Raw genomic sequence first — 21,905 nt, forward strand, 5'->3', positions numbered from 1 at the left:
TAGGGATCAGGGGCTGGTACTCTCGTGCCTGCCACTCAGTCTCCCTTGTCTCATCTTTCTCCAATCCCAAACAGTGTCAACATGAGACTGTGTGAAATGTGGCCCTGCACCTGCAGGTGCAAACGCACCAAGAGCATTCCTCCATGCTAGCCCCATAACAGGCCATTTACGTATATGAACTCACTTAATGTTCACAACCACCCTATGAGACAGGCACTGTTAGTCCCATTTTACAGATGAAAAAACTGAGACGTAGAAGAATAAGTACCTCGCCACGGTCACTCACGCCGAGAAAGGGGCAGGGGTTTAGCCTGGAGTCCCTCTCACAGGCATTTCCTGTTCACCTGCCACAATTGCATTCAACGCACACCAGGCTTTCCCGTGGCATCCCTGACTACCTGGGCCTGAGGAGCCTTCTAAGCTTGCTCCTTCCAGAACAGATGAAAAGGGTGGGGGGTGCCCCTAGAACTTTCACTTCATCCTCAGGGCGTATGCCTCCGGGTGTGACCCCAACAGGGTTTGTCTTGTTTCTTCAGCAGACAGACAGGCTCTCATAATAAGACCCACCTGCTCCAAATTCCATAAATAACGCTTCCTAATTTCTGATTTTATACCTGGCATTCTGCTGGGTTTTGAAGACCCCAAAACAAAAGATGTGGTGGTCCCTGTCAGCTGGTGGCTCATACTCTGGTTGTTGCAAGAGTGATTTGGAAAATTTGGGGAAATGGAATTAAAAAAAAATCTTTTTGGTGCAAAAAAAATGGAAATCCATGCATACTTTTTTCATCATAGGCGTTTTCCATGAATGTTTTGAAAATCCTTGCTATGCACAGATATCAAATGTTTTTGCACCAAGATAAACTTATCTTTTAATTCCATTTTCCATGACTTTTTCAAAGTGTTCCCGTTTGTATGGCCATGTGTTAAGTTTTATGAGATTCTGGCATAAATATCTGAGAGCAGCAAATGCCACGTGGCAAATCCTCCTCCTTCCTGTGTGCCTTGAAGGTGGTGTGATCATGTGTGGTGGCCCCGGGGGGAGCCTGCCAGGCCCCTGCTCCAGGCGTGGTCCCCTGGGCACTGTTGCTGGGGAGGCAGGAAGAGCTGCACACCGAGGAGCCTTCTACCAGCTCTGGGTTTCGCTGGGCGGTGCGGCCAGGACAGCCACCAAGGACACTCTGTTCTGCTGAGCTATGTTGGCCACGATGGGAACGTTTCCCCTCGGCCAAGTAGGATTGGAAATTTCTAAGGTACTCTCCTAAAGCAAGAGAATGGCGAGGAAACCAACCTAGGAAATACCAAGTACAAAACCAGATGAGAAGGCCACGTCGAGATGTCTGAGTTGAGGATGCAATAAAGTTTTGTCAGAGTTTCCTGGGCTGACGGGGGTTCCTAGGCACACGGGATCCTGTCCCTCTCCCACTCATCCTGCCCTGGGACGTCCCAGCCCAGTAGACTTGGGCCAGCCTCAACTCTCAACCCGAGAATCCCCATGCTTCTCACCTCCTCCCTCTCTCACCTCCTCCCTCTCTCACCTCCCCCTTCTTGTTTCCCTCAACACACATCTCTTGGTGCTCCGTGACTGTGTCTGGTTCTTTCCCTGAGGCAAGCCTGTCCCTGGAGTCCTGCGTCTTCCTTTGGACCAATCATATCTATATCTGTCTGTGTGTCTGTCATTCCATCTGACACCTCTGAGTTCCTCCTGAGACCCATTTGGGGACAGTCCCCTGAGAGTCCCACTGTCAGCCTAACCCATGTCTCCCAGCACCACCTCACTGGTCTCTAGCCCAATGCTCCATGACAAATTTGGCTACCTCACTTGTTGTTCTTGGCAAGTTGGAACTTTGTTCCTACTATGAACCTCGTGACCCCAGATGGAGGACTCCACCTTGGCCTTGGATCTTTTTTTTTTTTTTTTTTTTTGACAGATAGAGTTAGACAGTGAGAGAGAGAGAGAGAGAAAGTTCTTCCTTCCATTGGTTCACCTCCCAAATGGCTGCTATGATCGGAGCTATGCCAGTCCAAAGCCAGGAGCCAGGTGCTTCCTCCTGGTCTCCCATGCGGGGGCAGGGGCCCAAGCACTTGGGCCATCCTCCACTGCCTTCCCAGGTCACAGCAGAGAGCTGGACTGGAAGAGGAGCAACCGGGACTAGAACCTGGTGCCCATATGGGATGCCAGCGCCTCAGGTGGAGGATTAACCAAGTGAGCCACGGCACCGGCCCCGGCCTTGGATCTTAACCTCACCCTCATCTCCCTTGTAAGATAAGACCTGGGGCTGGCGCTGTGGCATAGTGGGTAAAGCTGCTGCCTGCAGTGCTGGCATCCCATATGGGGGGCAGTTTGAGTCCCAGGGGCTCCACTTCTGATCCAGTTCCCTGGGAAAGCAGGGAATTGCCCCCCCTCCACCGCCCAGTTCCTGGGAAGGCAGCAGAAGATGGCCAAAGTCCTTGGATCTCAGTACTCATGTGGGAGACTGGATGAAGCCCCTGGCTTCTGACTTCAGCCTGGCCCAGCCCAGGCCATTGCAGCCATTTGGGAAGAGAACCAGCAGATGGAAGATCTCTCTCTCTCTTTCTCTGCCTCTCCCTCTCTCTTTGTAACTCTTTCAAATAAAATAACTAAATCCTTAAAAAAAAAAAAAAAGAAAAGAAAAGACAAGACCCAAGCAAAAACTTTCTTAAAGCTGTAAGGTCTTCTGGCATAAGGAGCACTTGGCATAGCCCTGGTTCCAGGCTGCAGAAGATGCCCAGACAAGGAAGAGCCAAGCTTCTTTAGGATCCAGAGTTCACCTCCCTCAGCTTCCCTGTGCTTCCTCTTATGGTTGGAATGGAGCCAGCATCTTCCAGGTAGCAGCGATCCTCCAGTTAGTGGTCCTGTGACTTGAGGTGCACCTGGAGGCTGCAGCTGGTTAAGCACTGCTTGGAACACCCGCACCCCACATCAGAATGCCGGTGTGGAATGCCGGTTCCAGTTGCCTCTCCTTGGCGTCTCACCCAGCTCCCTGCTACTGTGCCTGGGAGGCAGTGGAAGATGGCCCAAGTACTTGGGCCCCTTCCACCCACATGGAGGACCTGGATGGAGTTCCTGGCTCCTGCCTTCAGCCCGGCCCAGCCCTGGCTGTTTGACCACTTGGAGAGTAAACTAGTGGTTAGAAGATCTCTCTCTCTCTCATTCTGCCTTTCAAATAAATAAATAAATGTCTTTAAGAAGAAGAAGAAGATGAATAATAATTATTATTATTACCTGGAGGACTTGCTATAACACAGGTTACTTGTCTCCAGATCCTCTGATTCAATAGATTTGGGGGTGGAGTCTGATCACTTGCATTTTTTATTAATTTTTAAAATTTATTTGAAAGTCTCAGAGACAGGGAAAGAGAGAGAGAGAGAGAGAAACAGAGAACTCTTGTCACTGATTCACTCCCCCAGGATGGGCCAGGCCAAAGCCAGGAGCCCAGAACTCAATCCGGGTCTCCCACATGGTAGCAGGGGTCCAACTACTTGAGCCCATTGTTCCCAGGTGTGTGCGTTAGCAGGAAGCTGGGATCAGGAGCAGGGCTGGGTCTGGAGCCCAGGCCCTCCAACATGGGCTGGGGGCGTCCCACGTGGTGACCTAATGGCCCCCTTGACCACTCATGTTTCTACCGAGCTCCCTGGCCCAAGAACACACCGAGAACCACTGAGTCAGCGTAACAATGCCACATAGGCAGGGAGAGGAGGAACAGTCTTCTGTGTTCTGAAACTAATTCCAATAAGGCAGTGTGGCCTCGGCCAGGAAGAGCAGTGTTTGGGCTGAAAGAGAGACGTGCTTCTCGCAAGGGGGAGGGATGGGGTAGAGACAGGCTCCTAGGCAGACGGCAGTGGCCCGAGGACAGCCAGCTACCGAGGACACTTCAGGCCAATGGAGAGGGTCAGAGAGCGTCGCCTGAGGCCAGTCACCGCGAGAGCAGAGGGCACGGGCTGGTGTCTGGGGACCAGGTTTACAGGAGTGTCTTCCCCCAATGCGACAGAGGCCTACGCTCAGAGCAGAGCGGTGAACCAAGCAGGGCCCAGCCTGGCACCACGGGGCTCTGGGGGAGAGGAGAAGTCGGAGCTGCAGATGGGAAGCTGCCCCCCACATCAGCACCCAAAGATGGATGTCTATTTACCCAGGGTGGGAGACAGCGTGTGGTAAGCCTCCTTGTATCTCAAGTGTTTATTTTAATTCTTTCCTTAAAGTTTCCTCGGGAAATTCTTTTTAAAAGTCCCGCCCTGTTAAGATTAGAGCTATGTAAATAATATGCACACAGAAGAGTGGGAGAAACACTTTAACATGTTCACTGTGCTTGTTTTAGTGTGAAACAGCCAAGAACTATTTGCTGTTCTTTGCTGTAGTTGCCAAATTCTTGTCTCAGGAGTAAATTATGTTTATAGCAAATAATAATTTCTAATTCAAGAAGAAAATCCAAGCTGTCTTAGTTGTGCCACAAAATAGGACCGTCTGCCTCTGCTTTGGCCAGAGAGTGGGCAGGATGGAACCTGCCGGGGAGGTGGCCAAGAAGCCCAGGCGAAGGGGGGTAAGGATGACAGTGGTACCTCTGACCTGTCTGTCCCTGCTGTTCCAGCATCTTCCGCAGCTATTGGTCAGGGAGTTGTTTAAAAAATCAGCACAGTAAAAACTATACGAGCAATGACAAGTGCTCCTGTCAACTTCAAGTGCACACACACAAGGCTCACCAGGTTAAAGACCTGCCATCTGCCCCAGAGGCCTTAAATTCTCAAGTGACATGAAATTAAGCAGGAAAACATGAACATCAAGTGGAAGTTGATTTTTCACAAGTGTGATCACAAGTGCGATCAAATGGCTTAAATTATCACCTGAAATATCTGTACTTCAGAGAGGCCCTGGACACAACACCGGCTGTGCCACATGGGTTCACGGCACTCAGGGGGCAGGGCCTGATGGAGACGTGGGTGGCAAGGCCCACCCTCCTGTGGCACTCGGGGGAAGGTGCAAGGAAACAAGGCTGGGTGGTGGTGCAAATGTCAGGTGATTTGGAGACAAGAGAACAACCCTATCCTAAAAAGGCCAGTCCACAGAATGTGAGGTCCCCAGTGGGGGGGCCCCCTAAGACCTTAAAAAATATGTTGGAGGGAGAGAGAAAGGATGCTTTGCCCTGTGCTGAGGACACAGCAGTGGGAGCACAAGTTCATGGACTCAAAAGGATTGCAATAGCCTGGACAGCTTGGCCCAAACCAAAGGAGATAACATTGAGCAGAGCCAAAGGGAAGGTCTATATTTAGGCTGAAACACTGTACTGTGTATACAGCCGAATGTTCCCACCCCCCGCCCGCCTTCCCTTCTTTCTTCCTTGCTTCTATATATGTGGTCTAAATTTTCTGTGCTGGGCCTAATACTTAGGACTTTTAGATTAAAATGTTATGTTTAGAAAATGAATAGAATTGAAGCAGCTGACAGTCTGTGAGTACAAGTTAGCAGAAGCCCACTCTGTGAAAAGTGAGGGGCACGTGCAAAAAAGCAGGCGGCACAGAGAGGTGAAGATTTCAGGGGACAAAGCCTTAGGGGAACGTGGTGAAGAAACCAGGGAATTTTTCCGGGTCAGGATGAAGGCTGTGAGGGCTGAGGGCTGGGTATTGGACTCAGGGAAAGTGAAGAAATAGTCCCACAGCCTGAGAATGCCCGGCCAGTGCCAATAGCTGGGCATTAGGACACAGGAAGATCTGGATTCAGCAACACAAAGAGCTCACAGGGATGACCAACAAGGGACTGGAAAGCCGCAGGAAGCTCTGAGCCCATTGTCACCAGAGGTGCTCCAGCTGCCCTGGACCAACGCTGGCTGGAGATGCTGCTGAAGTCTCTAAGCTGTGCTGGGCAGGGTAGGGAGCTTCAGGAACCCAATCACCTGATTCCTTGGAACGTCCTGCAAGAGATGAGCCCTCCCAGCCCCAGTGCTGCCCGCTCAGCCCTCTGCTCACCGTGGGGATGAACTGGATTTCGTAGGCATCCACGGGGCCCGGAGCCCGGGTCCACTCTGTGCGAACGGTGGTCTCCTCCAGCAGGTGCATTCTCATGTTGTCAATGGTGGGGATCTCTGCCCAGGAGAAGAGGACAGAAAAAGCTGGTTAGCTCCAGGCGGCCACTCCCACCCCCACCAGCGCAGCCCACTTTATCCAAGTCCACACCAAGAGGTCCAAGGGAGGCTTCTCCTTGGTGGTTGAAAAGCTAGCAGAGGCCTGGACATGGTCAGGGTCTCCTTTCTCTTCGCCTAAGCTCTGGGAACAGAGAGTCTCCCTAAGTATAACCAGAGGGGCCCCCAAACTGCTGCTCAGGAATCTGCAGGCCCCATGGAGCTTCCTTCCAGTCACTCCCCTTTCTCCCCAAGCTCCTGTTTCAGAATCCTGGTCCCCCACAAGCCGCACTGGGGCTCACCTTCCCCACAGTCCTCTCCGGCGTAGCCATCGTGGCAATGGCAGCTGCCCTCCCGGCACTCTCCCCTGCCAAGGCAGTCTCTGGGACACGTCTGGATGGCGCAGTCGGGGCCTTGGAAGCCCTCCACGCACACACACTGGCCGGCGCGGCACAGTTCCCGGGGCCCGCAGCCCCCGGGACAGGCGCTGGCGGGAGGCTCTTCTTGCCCGCAGTCCTCGCCGCTGTAGCCCGCATGGCACACACACACTCCTTGCACGCAGCGCCCGCGGCCCCGGCAATCAGCTAGGCAGGTGCGGGTGGCGCAGGCAGGGCCGGTGTAGCCTTGGTCGCACACGCAACGTCCGTCCTCACAGCGGCCACGCCCGTGGCAGTTGAAGGGGCAGGTGCGAGTGGCGCAGTCCTCGCCGGCATAGCCCTCCCAACAGCTGCACACCCCATCCTGGCACACGCCATGCTGGCTGCAGTCTTGCGGGCACCGCCTCAAGCCGCAGTCCTCGCCAGAGTAGCCGTCGTCGCACGCGCAGCGCCCGTCCAGGCACTGGCCACGGCCTCGGCAGTCCCCGGGGCAGCTGCGCAGCCCGCAGTCCTCGCCGCTGTAGCCCGCGTCGCACACGCACACGCCGTTCTCGCAGCGCCCGCGGCCCCGACAGTCCCCAGGACATCGACGGCTCCCGCAGTCCTCGCCCGTGAAGCCTGGGTTGCACACGCATCGGCCGTCCACACAGCGCCCGCGCCCGCGACAGTCTCCTGGGCAGGCGCGCGTACCGCAGTCCCGGCCCGTGTATCCCGGCCAACACACGCAGCGGCCGCTCTCGCAGCGGCCCCGGCCACGACAGTCCCCGGGACAGCTGCGCACGCCGCAGTCCTCGCCGCTGTAGCCCGCGTTGCACACGCACACGCCGTTCTCGCAGCGCCCGCGGCCCCGGCAGTCGCGCGGACAGGCGCGCGTGCCGCAGTCGGGCCCGGTGTACCCCGGCCAGCACACGCAGCGCCCGTCCTCGCAGCGGCCCCTCTGGCTGCAGTCGCCGGGGCAGCGGCGCACGCCGCAGTCGTCCCCGCCGTAGCCCGCGTCGCAGATGCATTCGCCGTCCTCGCAGCGCCCGCGGCCCCGGCAGTCGCGCGGGCACGTCCGCGTGCTGCAGTCCTCGCCCGCGTACCCAGGCCAGCACACGCAGCGGCCGTCTACGCAGCGCCCGCCCTCGCCACAATCCCAGGGACAGACACGCGAGCCGCAGTCGTCGCCAGTGTAGCCGGGGTCGCACACGCAGCGCCCGTCCTCACAACGCCCCCTCTGGCTGCAGCCTCGGGGGCAGCTCCTCTGCCCGCAGTCGTCGCCGGTGTAGCCCGGGTTGCACACGCAGCGCCCATTCTCGCAGCGTCCCCTCTGGCTGCAGCCTCGGGGGCAGCCCCTCTGCCCGCAATCCTCGCCGGTGTAGCCCGGGTCGCACACGCAGCGCCCGTCTTCGCAGCGTCCCCTCTGGCTGCAGCCCCGAGGGCAGGAGCGCTGGCTGCAGTCGGGCCCTGAGAAGCCAGCCCGGCACACGCACACGCCCTGCACGCAGCGCCCGCGGCCTTGGCAGTCCCCGGGGCACGAGGGCCAGCTGCAGCTGGGGCCCGTGTAGCCGGGGAAGCACACGCAGCGACCGCGCACGCAGCGGCCCTGATCGTTACAGTCGTCGGGGCAGGACCCGGAGGCTGAGGGCGCCGTGGAGGGGGGCAGGGCAGTGTCTGTGGGGTCGGAGCAGGTGGGCCCACCCCAGCCTGGCTCACAGGAACAGGTGCAACGGCTCAGGTCGAACACTCCGTGGAGGCTGCAGAGGCTCCGCACATCTGTCTGGCCTGGAGCAGGAGGGAGAGGGGCATGTCTCAGGCTCTCAGGCGGGGAGAGAGGCTGAGCCCTTTTCTGCTCCTAGTTGATCCCTCCAGCAGGGTCAAAGCCCCCTTCCCAAGGCTTGGTAGCTCCCAGGGCCCTGGCATATGCATAGGTTGACATTTAATCCAGCTTTGTGCTCCAAGTTGTGCCCTGGGCTGCACCCCTAATGGTGAGGAAGGAGTGCCTTTCCCTAATTTGTACCCCGACCCTTTAAGGATGCCCACTCTACCCCACCTCTCCACTTCCGCTTCTTCTTCACTGCCCCCTTGTAGGATCACCGCTCACCTGTGCCAGCCTGGGCAGCAGCAGGACAACAGCCCCCTGTGCACTGTTCCTTGAGCCCCTTCACCAGCTCCTCCAAGATCTCCAGCCGGATCCTCAGGGCCTGCACCTCTGAAGCAGGGATGGGGGGCTCCGTGCCAGGGGGGCAGCCACAGCCAGCAGAAGGGGGCAGGTTAATACGGTGGGTGAAGACCACCTGCTTCTCCCCGCCCTCCACTGTGTGCTCGTACAGCTGAGAAGAGGGACTTCCACCACCTGTCTCCACGGTGCGGCCCCCAGGCTGCGGAGGGGGCCGAGGGGCAGAGAGTGTCACATTGGGCCGTGGAGAGAAGGGGCCTGCTCTGGCTGTGCCCAGCAATAGCAGGAGGGCCAGACCGCAGCCGAGGGGACACTGGGCTGGCATCATGCAGGAGGCTGCAGGGAGAGAGGGCGAAGTGTGAGTGCAGCTTTGCAAAAGAAGAGACAACACGGACCCCAACACATACCCATCACTCAACTAACAAGCCCCACAATGGAGCCACTCCACTCGCCTGTGTATAAAATTCCACGTTCAGCCCAACCCTCAGGGATACCCCTGCCCCGGGCAGATCTGGCCTCCATCATTTGGCCACCTTGCCCGCCTTATTTACTGTGTTCCCCCCATAGGTCTTTGGTTCCACGAACATTGGAAGCCTACAGCAGCCCAAGGGCCTTTGCACGGTCTGTGCCCTCTGCTGGGGATGCTCTTCCCTCAGCTGTTAGAGGCTGGCTCCTTCTTGCTCGGTCTTAATTCACATGTCACCAACCGCAACATGGTGTGCTCTCTTCTATTTCTCCCACTGCTAGAACAGGAGCTCCATGAGAACAGGGACCCGTGTGTCCTGGTGCTTCTGTATCCCTGTGCTAGGCAATACATCAATCTTGGGTGAATTAGTGGATGAGTGGCCAGGGCCAGTCCTTTCCTGGGTACTTGGATCCTAGCTCCTATCGTCTTCTAAGGATCCTTAAGGCAGATTAATCCTCTCTGATTCAATCCCTCCCTCTCAACTACATCCTTCTCATCAACATTTATACATGCTCAAGTTTCTCCATTAAAAAAAAAAAAAGACAAAAGCGTGTTTTTCAAGACTTACATGATCAAATTTCAAAACTTGTAAAGTTGCTAGGATAGACAGATGGAACTGAATTGGATTGAGACATAGAGCTGAGCTACAATTAAAAGTAGAAGAAACAGTGTTCTTTTCAATAAGTGGTGGTGGGACAGCTGCAGCTCCATATGGGGGAAAATAAATCTCTACCTATGTCCACCTGCAGAGAATAATTTGAGATGGGTTGTGTAAAGGTAAAGCCGTTTTTTTCATAACAATACTCACAAAAGAAAAAAAAAGGTGAAAATCTTTGGGGCAAGCAAAGGCTTAAGTAAAACACACAAACAAATCATTAAAAAAAAAAGATACATTGGAATTCTCACTAGAATTGACAACTTCTAGTCATCAAATAACATCAGGAGGAGGATAAGAAAGCAAGCCACAAACTCAGAGAAAGTATGTGAGATATTGGGTGCGGGAGGGGATTAAAAGCTAAAATAAAGAACTACAAAACAAAACAACAAGCAGAAGGCATGAAACTCAGTTTTTTTTTTTTTTTAATTGGCAAAAGGACTAGGAATTTGGCCTCGCAGTTAACGTGCTGGTTAAGACACCCATGCTTCATATATGAATGCCTGGGTTCAATACTGGCTCCAGCTTCTGACTCCATCTTCCTGCTAACGGGAACCCTGAGAAGCATTGGTTATAGTGCAAGCAGTAGGATCCCTCTCACCCACATGAGAGACCTGCATTGGGTCTGGGACACAGCCATTTAGGGAGTGAACCAGTGGATGGGACCCTACTTCAAGTAAGTAAGTAATACGATATAATATACATTAAAGTAAATAAAATAGTCATAAGCAGCTATATCAAAAGAGTCTATCAAAATGGCCAATAAGCCTATGAAAAGGTGTACAACTTCACTACTCATCGAGAAAATGCAATGCGGCTGGCGTCGTGGCGTAGTGGGTAAAGCTGCCGCCTGCAGTGCCAGCATCCCATATGGGTACTAGTTTGAGTCCCGGCTACTCCACTTCCCATCCAGCTCTTTGCTATGGCCTGGGAAAGCAGTAGAATAAGGCCCAAGTCCTTGGGCTCCTGGCTTTGGATCAGCGCAACTCTGACCATTGCGGTCAATTGGGGAGTGAATCAGTCGATGAAGATCTCTCTCTCTTTCTCTCTCTGCCTCTCCTCTCTCTCTGTGTAACTCGTTCAAATAAATAAATAAATCTTTAAAGAAAAGAAAATACAAATTTAAAACACAATGAGATATCCACCAGAAGGACTGGAAAGCAATTGGAACTGTTATCTGTTGCAAGCAGGAGCAGATATTAATGTAACCACTTAGGAAGACTGGCAGTGCCTACTCAAGCACAGAGACTTTAACCCAGAAATTCCACTTCCTGGAAAACATCCAACAGGAATGACTGCTGTATACCCTTCAAAAGACATGTGCAAGAATGTTCGTGAGATTTATTCATATTAGCCCAGACTGGAAATAACTCAAGTGTCCATTAATACTAGCTGGGGTAAATAAATGGTGGCAGAATCAGACAGTGCAATTCTATACAGCGGTAAAAAGAAGCCAGCAGATGGGGGCATGTGGTAATGTCACACACGTAATGCTGAACAAAAGAAACCAGACACAAAAAGAGAACTCTATTTGATGCCAATTTTTATAAATTTTGAAAACAACCAGGGGCCGGTGCTGTGGCACAGTGGGTTAACGCCCTGGTCTGAAGCTCTGGCATCCCATATGGGCACTGGTTTGAGACTGGCTGCTCTACTTCCCATCCAGCTCTCTGCTATGGCCTGGGAAAGCAGTAGAATGTGGCCCAAGTCCTTGGGCCCCTGCACCCAGGGGGGCGACCTGGAAGAAGCTCATGGCTTCTGGCTTTGGACTGGCAAAGCTCCAGCTGTTGTGGCCAATTGGGGAGTGAACCATCGAATTGAAGACCTCTCTCTCTCTCTCTCTCTCTGCCTCTCCTCTCTCTGTGTAACTCTAACTTTCAAATAAATAAATTTTTAAAAGAAAGAAAGAAAGAAAACAGGTGGAGCTAATCTTTGCTTTTAGAAGACAGAATAGGTTTACTTTTTGGGATGAGTCAGGAGAGATTTCTGGACATATTTTGAATCTTGATACCAGTTGACCACATTTTCCATTGTAAAGCATCCTGTGTCCAGGCTGTCCAGTGTGGTAGCCAGGAGGCATTGAAATGTGGCTAGGGTGACTGACGGATCGACTTCTACCCAGTAGCTCAGTCACCAGTGGGGATGCCTGGGTCCCAGCAGAGTGATGCCTTTCTCCAGCCTCTGGCTTCAGCTTCCTGCCACTGCAGACCCTGGTAGCGGCAGTGACAGACCCGGGTTTAGTTCTTGGCTCTCAGCTTTGGCCTTGGCCCAACCTCAGCTGTCACGGGCATTCGGGGAGTGAACCAGCACGTGGAATGGGAGCTGTCCGCCTGTGTCCCTGTCTTTCTGCCTCTCAAATTTGACAGAGACAGACAGACAGACGGAGAGTTGCTATCCACTGGTTCACTCCTCAAATGCCTTCAATGGCTGCAATTGGGTCAGGCTGAACCTGGGAACCAGGAACTCAATCCAGGTCTCCTCCATGGGTGGCAGGAACCCAATTACTTGAGCCATCACTGCTGCTTCCTAGGCTCTGCATTAGCGAAAGCCGCAGTCGGGAGCAGGTTCGGTATGAGACTCAGGCATTCTAAGACACGGGTGTCTTCACCACCAGGCCACGAGCACCTCAATACATAAACTTTAAAAAACAAAGAGCTCCCCGGATGTCTGCAGAATGCAACAGGGTTAACCCTGCGGCTGTAGCCACCTGCCTAGGCACCTTCGGCCAGACTCACAACTTTCACTTCCAAACTATACACCAGTTTGTAGAGCCAGCCCAGTCACCTCCATCTGGCTACTTGGCACGCCCTCTGGGGCACCTCAGCTTCAGCACCTTTGAAACTGAACTCATAATCCCCCTTCCTGTGCCCAGTCCCCTCCCGGCATCCCCCACTGCAGCGTACGGTCCCACCATTCCTGTGGCTTTGCAAGCCGCACACCTAACAGCCCCATTCCACACCGTCACCTTTCATCATACTAACATCGCTTCCAGTCATCCCCTCGTCTCTCTCTCACTACCCAGCTCCTCCCTGACAACCACAGTGGCCTCCTCACTCAACCCTCCACTTCCACTCTTGCCCTCTACAATCCCACCAAGGCAGCCAGAAGTTTCCTCCGTGAAAATTCTACTACTTGAGCTATAACCAACGCTTCTCAGGGTCCCCGTTAGCAGGAAGATGGAGTCAGGAGCTAGAGCCAGTATCGAACCCAGGCACTCAATGTCTCTCTTGCAGATTCTCCCAATACTGACAAACAGCCCTGCACTGTGTGGCCCTGCTGAGTTCCCCCGACCCTGTCCCATACGCCTCTCTCCAGCCCCGCTGGCCTCACTCTTTGTGTGACTTCCCAACCCAGACCTTTTACATGCTGCTCCCTCTACGTGGAACACCTTTCCTTTCTCTCTTGGCCCTCTCATCCCTCAGGTCTCAGGTACACGGCACTTCCCCAGATCATGGCCCCGTCACGTGATATCACAGAATTCTCACTTGCAGTATTTGTGCTCCTTTAGTCATGTAAATACACATCATGTTCTTTCATTACTTCCTTGCCCACTCTCAGTCTTGCCCACTAGAGTATAATGTCCACAGGGGCAGGTGTAGCACCTGCCTTTTTTCTGGGCTCCTGTGCCCTTGCATCTGGCACATAATAGGAGTTCAAGACACAGCTGTTGACTGTATGAAGGAATGCAAAAATCCAGCTGAAGCCCAGAACCAGCATGAAGGCAGGACCACGGGCAGGGCTAGGACCACGGGCAGGGCTAGGACCACGGGCAGGGCTAGGACCACGGACAGTGTCTGGGACTGGAACTTGGTTGCAAACAGTAGCTGGGGCAGAATCAGAGACCAGACCAGGCTGGATCCTGGAAGGACCAGATCTGGAAAACTGGCAGAATCTACTAAATTTACCAAAGCTGAGCACAGGCAAACCTTATGACCCAGCAGTTCTACCCCTGGAAATATTCTTAACACGGCGGCACTACTCATCACCACCCAAATGTTCCGCACCAGTAGAATGGATCAGATAACTGTGGTTTGTTCCCACAGTGGAATACGGTGAAGCACTGAGAACGAGCTACACTCTATGCAATAGCATGGCTGCAGCAAAGAAGCCAGACGCGTCCGAGGACGCGCCGCAGAATCCTATCTATTACGAAGTCTGAGGAAAGACGACATTAATCTGGAGCGTTCTGAGCTGGAGCTGTGCCTCTCGCAGGAAGGGTGAGCAGAAGAGGCGCCACAGGCTGAGAGCATCTTGTTCTCCACCTGGGTGAGGTTGGCCAGTTGTGTTTGTGGAACGGAGGCAAGCATTGGGCAGCACAGGGAGCCAAGGCGAGAGATAGGGGAGGGGGCTCAGGTGAGCAGGGGACTGGGGAGGGAGTGGGTCAGAGGTGGGGAGGGGTGTCGGCCACAGAGACCGAGGGGGAGGGGCCGGAGGCAGCTGAGGACAGGGCAGGGGCTGTGAATGCTGACTGGATCCTCCCACCCCCAACACACACACACACACACACTCACACTCACACACTCACACGTCCTGGGTTCCTATTCTAAAAAATCTCCCCTAGACAAGAGACAAAGGCATTGTCAGGGCCGCTCTACCACCAGGCAGCCAGGGATGGAAGGACAGACCGCTGCCCCGGGAGGCACCTGCCCCACAGCCCTGCGGGGAGGTGGGCATGCAGACAGCGGCCATCTCCTGTGTCCCCGGCCCTTCTGTCACCTTGGGGGATCGCCTGCCCTCAATCCTGTCATTCTGTGTGGAAGGCGAGGTAGATTACCCCCACACCAACCTCAGGGTTGGGTGGGGGCGGGGAGACTGTGCACACATGTGTAACACGTGCAAGTGTATTCCTGTGTGTTTACCCACAAGGACGGGACTATCTCAAGAAGTCTGTGGAAGATGGAATGACAAGATAAATCAGTCGGGTGCCAAAAAAATTGAAATCCAAGTAGAATTCTGTCATAATATGCGTTTTCCTATCCATTTTTGAAGACTCCTTACACAAAAGTGAACACACCTGCACACACATACACATAGCCAGCCCAATAAGCCTGCATCACTACATGCACACACACGTGCATATGCGTGTACACACACACACACTCTCCCCCTTCTTCCCTTCCACACCTAGTCTCTGGCGATGCCTAAGGAAGCCAGCTACCCAACCCAGGGGCTCAAGGGCAGCTGCATGAGTCAAAGAACCTAGGTGGAGTTCAGGAAACCAAACAGCAGGCCCCTCCCAGGAGAGGAGAAGACGACTCACTGCCCCTGCCTTTCCACAGCCCTGGGGCCTCTGGCAGTCGTCCAGTGCTCCCCCAGCCCCCACCAACGTGGATCCCGGGTCTCCCCATGTGGCAGGCGACAAGGAGAAGGTCTCAGAAGCCAGCAGCTGGGCTGGTCCAGAAGACAGGCTCAGCCCCCGAGACCACACACCAGAGCCTCCCTCCCAGCCCCCTCCTCTGCCCAGGCACCAACCCCTCTCTGATGCCCCCTTCCAACTATTGAAGAATTCTGCTCTCCGGTCAGCCCTTGCAAGAGAAGAAGGTGGGTGTCTACTGGGTGTCCCCACGTTTCTTCTGCTGCTGTGACTGGGGGTCCTCTGCAGGGGTGTGTTGGGGGGACACGGCCTCGCCCTCCTGGCATCCTTCCCACTGCTGGAAGACTGGCAGGGGTGGGGGCACCTTCCCACACTGTGATTCAGCTTCCCTGGTATTCAGTGTCGTGGCCAATCTTGACGCTTTGCTCATCAGGGACTGCAGGTCCCACGGGGTGGGGAGAGGGACTGGCTTCCATGAACTACATTCCAGGATGGGGGGCTCTGCCCCTTTGGCCACACCCCCAGATGAACCTGGCAACGAGGGGGTGAAGGTAGAAGGTAGAAGGATTCTAGGAATGTGAGAAGAAGGGCATACCAGGGAGGAGAGAGTATGTCAGATTGTGGGTTCGAACCAGGTGGGCAGCAGGTGCCAGGGACAGGGAGTTGGGAGACCAGAAGCCCCTGATTCTGGAGAGCTTATGGGCTTGGAGAATGGAAAAGAGAAAGGATTTCCGGACCCCCGTGGGAAAGGGTCAGGGGGTGAGTGAGAGGCAGGAAGACGGGTTCGAGTCCTGTACAGAGCGGCCAGGACTTGAGCCCGAGGAAGTGTGAGGAGTGGAGGTGCCAGGTCCTGAGGGAGGAACCGGAGTGGGCGGGGCTGGAGGTCCGGGAAGCAGAGGCGGGGCAGACGGCAGCTGTGGTGTTTCCGAGCTGCTTCCGAGGAGTTCCCTCCAGTTCCACTTCCAGTTGTTTCTCTGCCATTAAATTCTTTCCAGGCGAGATAAGGGGCCCGCCCGCCCCACCGGGGTGTGTCACGTGTGTCTGCGTGGTGGGGGGGAGGTCAGACGGACAGAAGCAGGGGGAGCCTGGATCGGGGACGGAGTCAAGTCGGAGCCGTGTGCCTTCCTGGGACGTCTCCCAGCCACGCTAGCCCTGCTGAACCGTGAGTCCCGGGTGCACTGCTCTCGGCCAAGAACAGTTTCAGGATCGTGCTCTGTGCCTTTCCCAGACCCCAGCGTCCTGGCTGCCCCATTTCTGCGTTTCCTGATGGCTCCAGACTCCCTCCCAGGTCCTGAAACTCAGGTGCTGCCACCTGCGGAGCTCCCACTGGCACCTCCGGGCCCCAGCACTTGGAATTTCCACCTGCACTTCCCTCCCCGGGCTCAGCTGCCCCCCAGCTCAGCCTAGCCTGGCCCTCCCCCAGCCCCAGCACCTCTACAGCCCAGGGGCCATCTCACTGCAGCTGCCGCCACCTTCCAGCCACCACCTGAGTCCAGAGTCCTTTGGTGTTTGTCCCTGACCCCTCTCAGGTGTGTGCATCTCATCCAAACTCTGGCATTCTCCCGCCAAGACACACACACACACACACACAGCCTGTCCTTCCAGACACACCCTCTGCAGGAGTCTCGTCCCTGTTGGACTTCCCACCTCCTTTGAAGAGAAAGTCACTGCCCCAGGAGGCACTCTGAGGAGCCTTCCTGCTGCCCTTCGCCTTCTGGCTGGGGACAGAAGAGAACCCCCTTGCCTCCCCCTGCTCGCGCATCTGGTCTCTCTGTTCCTTACCTGGGCAACGGGGCAGCTGCAGTGCCTCTGCACCTGCTGTCCCCAATCCTGGAAGGAAGCTGTCTCAGGGCAGGGCAGGGCAGGCTCCCTGAAGGTCCCCCTCGCTTGTGCCCTGCAGCAGAGGCTCACGGAGCCTTGACCACGACTGAGCCAAGCGTGGATCTCAGCAGCGACACAGAGAGGGAGGGAGCCTGCAGCGAGCAGGGGGAGGAGAAGGGGAGGACCAGTATGAGGTCAGGGAGGGGAGCGGAGATAGGGCAGGTCCTCCCACCCCTGCAGGCCCTCCTGCACGCCACCCCTCCTCTCCTCCGGTCCCCTCCCTGTCTGTCCCCCCACAGCCTCACCTTGCTGGTCTCACCACCCCTGTTCTTCCCCCATCCCATAGGAAACTCCTTTCCCTCACCCTGGTTTCTGCCCAACTGGACGGTCTGTCCTCAGGCTGTTTCATGCTTCCCGACCACTTGCCCACCTGTCGCCCGTTCTCTCCTCCCTGCCCACACCCTTCCTCAAGGCTGGCCCCTCTGCAGCCCTCTCTCCCTAAGCTCCCCATCCCTCACTCCAGCCACCGCCGTTCCAGCTGTTCCAGCTCCAGCGTGCTTCTCAATCCGTTTGTCTGCCGCCCCATGCCTTCAGCCGTCTGATTTCCACCAGGCAGTGCAGGGCGGGGAGCAGAGGCGGGGGTGGGAGGCATCCTTGGGCCTGAGCCCCTCTGCCACGTGGAACCATCCAGGAACCACCCATCCTACGGGGCCCACCTGGCTGCCCCTCCCTGCCAGTTCTGCCCAGTCCCTTTCCTGTCCTCAATTCAGGATCACTGCCCCCTTTTCGTTCTTCCACCTCAGCAAATTCCTGGAGAAACAGCAGGAGAGGCTTGGGCTGAACACCAGGACGCACACATCTAAGACTTGGGGAGGAATCTGGGGTTCAGGGGGACGCGGAAGGCAAGGCTGAAGGTTAGGAAGAAAGTCTAGGGATGACAACTGAAGGAGGCAAATATGGGGTGGGGTCCACACATGGAGGGGTGAAGCTGCAGGGGGCAGGAACGCAGTGGGGAGAGAGTGAGGGGTTGCAAGAAAAGAGCACGTTGGTCTCAGGCGGTGACAGAAAGACCCAGGGGACGGCAAACACAGGACGGCTGGGGAGGCAGGCACAGATCATGTGTCTGGGGTGGGGGGGTTTCCTGCAGCCTCATTTTCCCCTGAACTGCCCTCACAGGGGGCTCCACACTGAAGACTGAGTTCTCCCTGCCCCGCTGCCACCTCACCACCCGGGTGCCCTTGGCCAAGACACAGGCGATGGGGAGAGGGACAGGAAGGAGTCTCCATGTGCCTGATTCTGCCAGCTGGGTTAGGGCACAGCTGTCTACATCCACAGCACAGGTGTGCCAGCGCTTCTGGGCAGAGCGTGCCGGCACAGCATGTGGCTGGGGCAAGATGCCGTGTTAGATCTGTGTGGCACACATGAGTTCTCGCATGGGTGTCCCCGTGTGTCCATGTCTGTATTTTTCCTGGCTTTGATGGAGACAATGAAGTCATCATGTTGGACAGAGCTGGGCTCTGCTTCCTTCCTCTGCCTTGGCCTGAAGCCCCCAGAACCAGGGGGCGGTAACAGCCTCCCTCGGACCTCCTGGCAGGGGCTTGGGGGACAGAAACCGAAAAGGTGAGGGTCTCGAGACATCAACACATGGGAGAGCAGACCACACAGGGCAGGTATCTGTTCCACGGCCACGGCCACTTCCCCCCATGCCCTGTCTTGGCTTTCTTATTCGGGAAGTATGGTCATCGTAGGTTCATGTGACCCAGACTCTGGTCAGAAGCAAGAGCCGGAGGATGGCCCCAGAGACTTTGGAAGCCACTGCTGAGGACTGGCTGCTGTGGGGGTGAGGTCTCAGAGCGGAACGGGGCACAGCATTTCTGGAAACCCCCAGACACTTGACAGATTTCAAGCTCTGAAGTAATCACTGCTAACATTGGGTTCACCTCTCGGTTTCAAGGTCTCGGTGGAACTTGTGCCTTCTATATGTCTGCATCTCGTCAGGAGAGCACCCAGCCTGCACCGTGCAGGTGCGCCAAGGGCTCGTCAGCAGCAGTAGAGAGAGGACTGGGAGGGAGCATGTCTAGTAGGGAGCCACAGGCACGAGGCTCTCCCGGGGGTGGGTGGGAAGGTTCCAGGGCCGTCCAGGACCGTCATGCACTCTGGCTGTTCTCTGGATCCTCGGGACAAGGGTCTTCAGCTCGGACCTCCACCCTTGAATGATCTTCCAAGTTGCTGGCCTGACTTCAGGAGGTTGAGGGATAACAGATGCAGAAAAGAAGAAACAAAGACAGGGCGACCGGAAGGAAGAGCAGCGTCAGGGCAGCTGAGGGCGAGGACCTGAGGGATAAAGACAGGGGAACGAGGAGAGGCTGGGGGGCTGCGGTCCAAGCACGTAGTCCCAGAGAGGGCTGAGACACACACAGTTGTGCTGGGCTTCCGTTGACAAGCAGTTTTTATTAGTCCCGCTATGCGCTGAGCAAAGAGCGGCTCCCAGACGTTAAGTGGCTCACCCAGGGCACTTTGCTCGTGGTGGCGTGGTGGGGACAGGGATCTCCCCAGGCTTGCTGGTTTCAAAGCCTGTATTCTCTCCCTCCTCCCCACAACAGCGCCGGGAAAGGAAGGGATTGAAGACAGCAGACACACTAATGAAGTGGCTCCCGGAAGGGCTCTATGGGAAGAAAGCTGTAGAAGCTGACTGCCGGAGACCTCTCTCTGCATTGAGTTATCATGTGGTCCCAGAAGAAATTAACACAAGACGGCTGTGTGTGTTGACCCAGGGTGGGGGGGTCTAGAGGAAGTGGACGGAAGAGACAGCACAGCACCAGCAGGCAAGAGCGACACGGGCAAGAGGGCCACAGGAAAGCTTGGACCTGAACGGACCCTGCAGAACTCCCTCTATCCAGAGACATGGGTGTGGGGCAAAGGGAGGGGGAGGACATTGCTATCTCGTGACAAAAGAAAGTCACACAATTGTTTTCCTCTCTGCTCTGGGCCGGGTGGGCGCCTGTATTTACCAGAGGGACTGAGGTCGCTGTGGCAACCACACATCTGGGCCCCGGAATCCAGATGTGCTGCATCCAGAAGCCATAGCAGAACGATGAGGCAAACATCAGGCTCCCCAGCACCAGCCCCCGCAGCTGGGACGAGGACAGGGGATTGGCGTGGGGAAGTGAAGGGAGCAGGGGGAGGAAGGAGGAGCAGACGGGCTGGGGAGCAGAGGGGAAGCCATGGAGGGACCAGGATGTGGACAGAGCAGTGGGAAGGAAACAGAGGGGGTGGCCAGAACCAGGGAGGAAGAGCAGGAAGCAATGAGAAGACCCAGACAGGGACAGGGAGGGAAACAGTCGAGAAGAAACCAACCCAGAACGAAGCTCCAGGCACACAGCTGTGATCAGCTGTGGGGGTGATGGTAGAGTTTGGAAAGGAGTCGGGAGGAACGACGGGGCAGGGAAGACGGAGCCCAAAAGGCAGGGATCCCCAGGGTCCCTCAGGACAGGGAGGGGTCGCTCAGGTGACCCTGGGTGGGGTGTGGCTAGAGGAATGGAGAGTCACACAGGCCTGGGGGTGGCAGCCCAGGGCCTGCCTTCATTCCCTGCGGAAGACCTGTCTCCACGTCTCTCTCAACACTTGCTACCAATCTGCTCCCTTGATAGGAAGGTCTGACCCCAGCTTCACACAGGGGTGCCAGCTGTCTGTCTCTGGCCAGTCCCCGAGGTGCAGAGAGCCCCTGGGGTGGGAGGCAGGCACTTCTAGCACTTTCCCCGAGTGGGAAAAGACAGACACAGAGCAATGGGAAAATGAACAGTGATGCACCCCAGATGGGATGAAGGTGGAACAGATGGAAACGGACAGTGTAAATGGTGGGCAAAGTGAGGGCTGAGGAAAGGGGGTCTACTGTGCCCCTGGCGCTGCAGCCACCACCTCTCAGCCTTACGTCACCGAGGAAGCTGGGGGGAGCATCCCACTTCACAGGCGAGGAAACCCAGGCTCAGGTGTTTCAGGATACCCACTAATAGAAGGCAAGGCAGGGCAGCCAGCTCAGGTGAACTGTTCCCCAAGCCCTAGTTCTCACTGCACGTACTACCCGGATAGTGCTGGCTGAGGTTCGTGGGGCCCTGGGACAGGAAGCCTGGCTGAGGAGCCAGGGCTGCCCTCTGGAGGGAGGAGAGGTCTAGTTCCTGGGAGCCCCAGTTCCAGGTTGCCATGGCCACCGGGTCTGTTTTCACCCCAAACACAGTAACGGCCGGCTGGGGGGTTGTGGGGAGAGTCTGGCCGGCCACGTGAGGTTCCTTCTCCCTTCTTCAGGCCTGGGCTTATGGCCCGGGCAGCCCCTGTCCAGTCATCCGGGCGTGGAGCCCAGGCCCGGCTCACACCCTCCCGCTGACCCGGGCCGCTCCTGCAGGGTCAGGCCTGAGGCGCCGCTGGATGGGGTTCCCTCCAGGTTGGGCTGAGCCTCAGTCCCTCACCTCGCCCGGCTGCCTTTCCTCTGAATGAGCACGCACGCCTGTTCTGCCTGAGTGGATTCTCGGGGCTCAGTGTCCTCCATTTTAGGGAGAAGAGGATGTCTTGAAACACCTTCTCCCTCCCAAATACCACCCCTTCCCCACTGCGGCCCCTCCTCCAGGGCTGCGAGCCAGCTGGCCCCAGCTCTCCTTGTTTGTGTGAGCTCCTCATCCTGGAAAGAGGGAGAGGGAGGGAGGGAAAAGCTGTGGGGGAGCGGGGATGCAGGCCGGCCGCGCCCCCTGGCGGGCGTGGGGCTCCCCGCCTTCCTGTTTACTGAGCTCTGTCGTCTTGCTGTCCTGCGTGGGGCAGCCCTGCTCCACACAGACGTACCCGGGGCGGCAGGGTGGGGCCGGGGGATGACATGAGGTCTGCGAGCCCACACCCACCCCACCCGAGGGCCGGCTGTGCCTCCAAGCGCTTGCTCCTTTGATGCTGGCCCTACATGAACCACTTGCCCCCACATGCCCCGTCCCGAGCCAGGAAGGC

General features: G+C 56.2%; 1 protein-coding gene across 6 annotated transcripts in view; it reads right to left on the bottom strand.

Moving 5' to 3' along the window:
- Nucleotides 1-17,031, bottom strand: part of TNXB (tenascin XB) — a 58,992-nt gene extending 41,961 nt beyond the window's left edge. For all 6 annotated transcript variants that reach the window (XM_062185893.1, XM_062185897.1, XM_062185896.1 and 3 more), the window contains exons 1-4: nt 16,881-17,031; nt 8,589-8,999; nt 6,431-8,269; nt 5,977-6,092 (exon numbers count right to left, since the gene is read on the bottom strand). In XM_062185893.1, coding sequence (XP_062041877.1) covers nt 5,977-6,092; nt 6,431-8,269; nt 8,589-8,991 — 2,358 coding nt within the window. In that variant the 5' untranslated portion in view covers nt 8,992-8,999; nt 16,881-17,031. The remainder of the gene's footprint in view (nt 1-5,976; nt 6,093-6,430; nt 8,270-8,588; nt 9,000-16,880) is intronic.
- Nucleotides 17,032-21,905: the final 4,874 nt, after the last annotated feature.

Source organism: Lepus europaeus, chromosome 3 (genome assembly GCF_033115175.1).
Source record: "Lepus europaeus isolate LE1 chromosome 3, mLepTim1.pri, whole genome shotgun sequence".
NCBI classification, from domain to species: domain Eukaryota; kingdom Metazoa; phylum Chordata; class Mammalia; order Lagomorpha; family Leporidae; genus Lepus; species Lepus europaeus.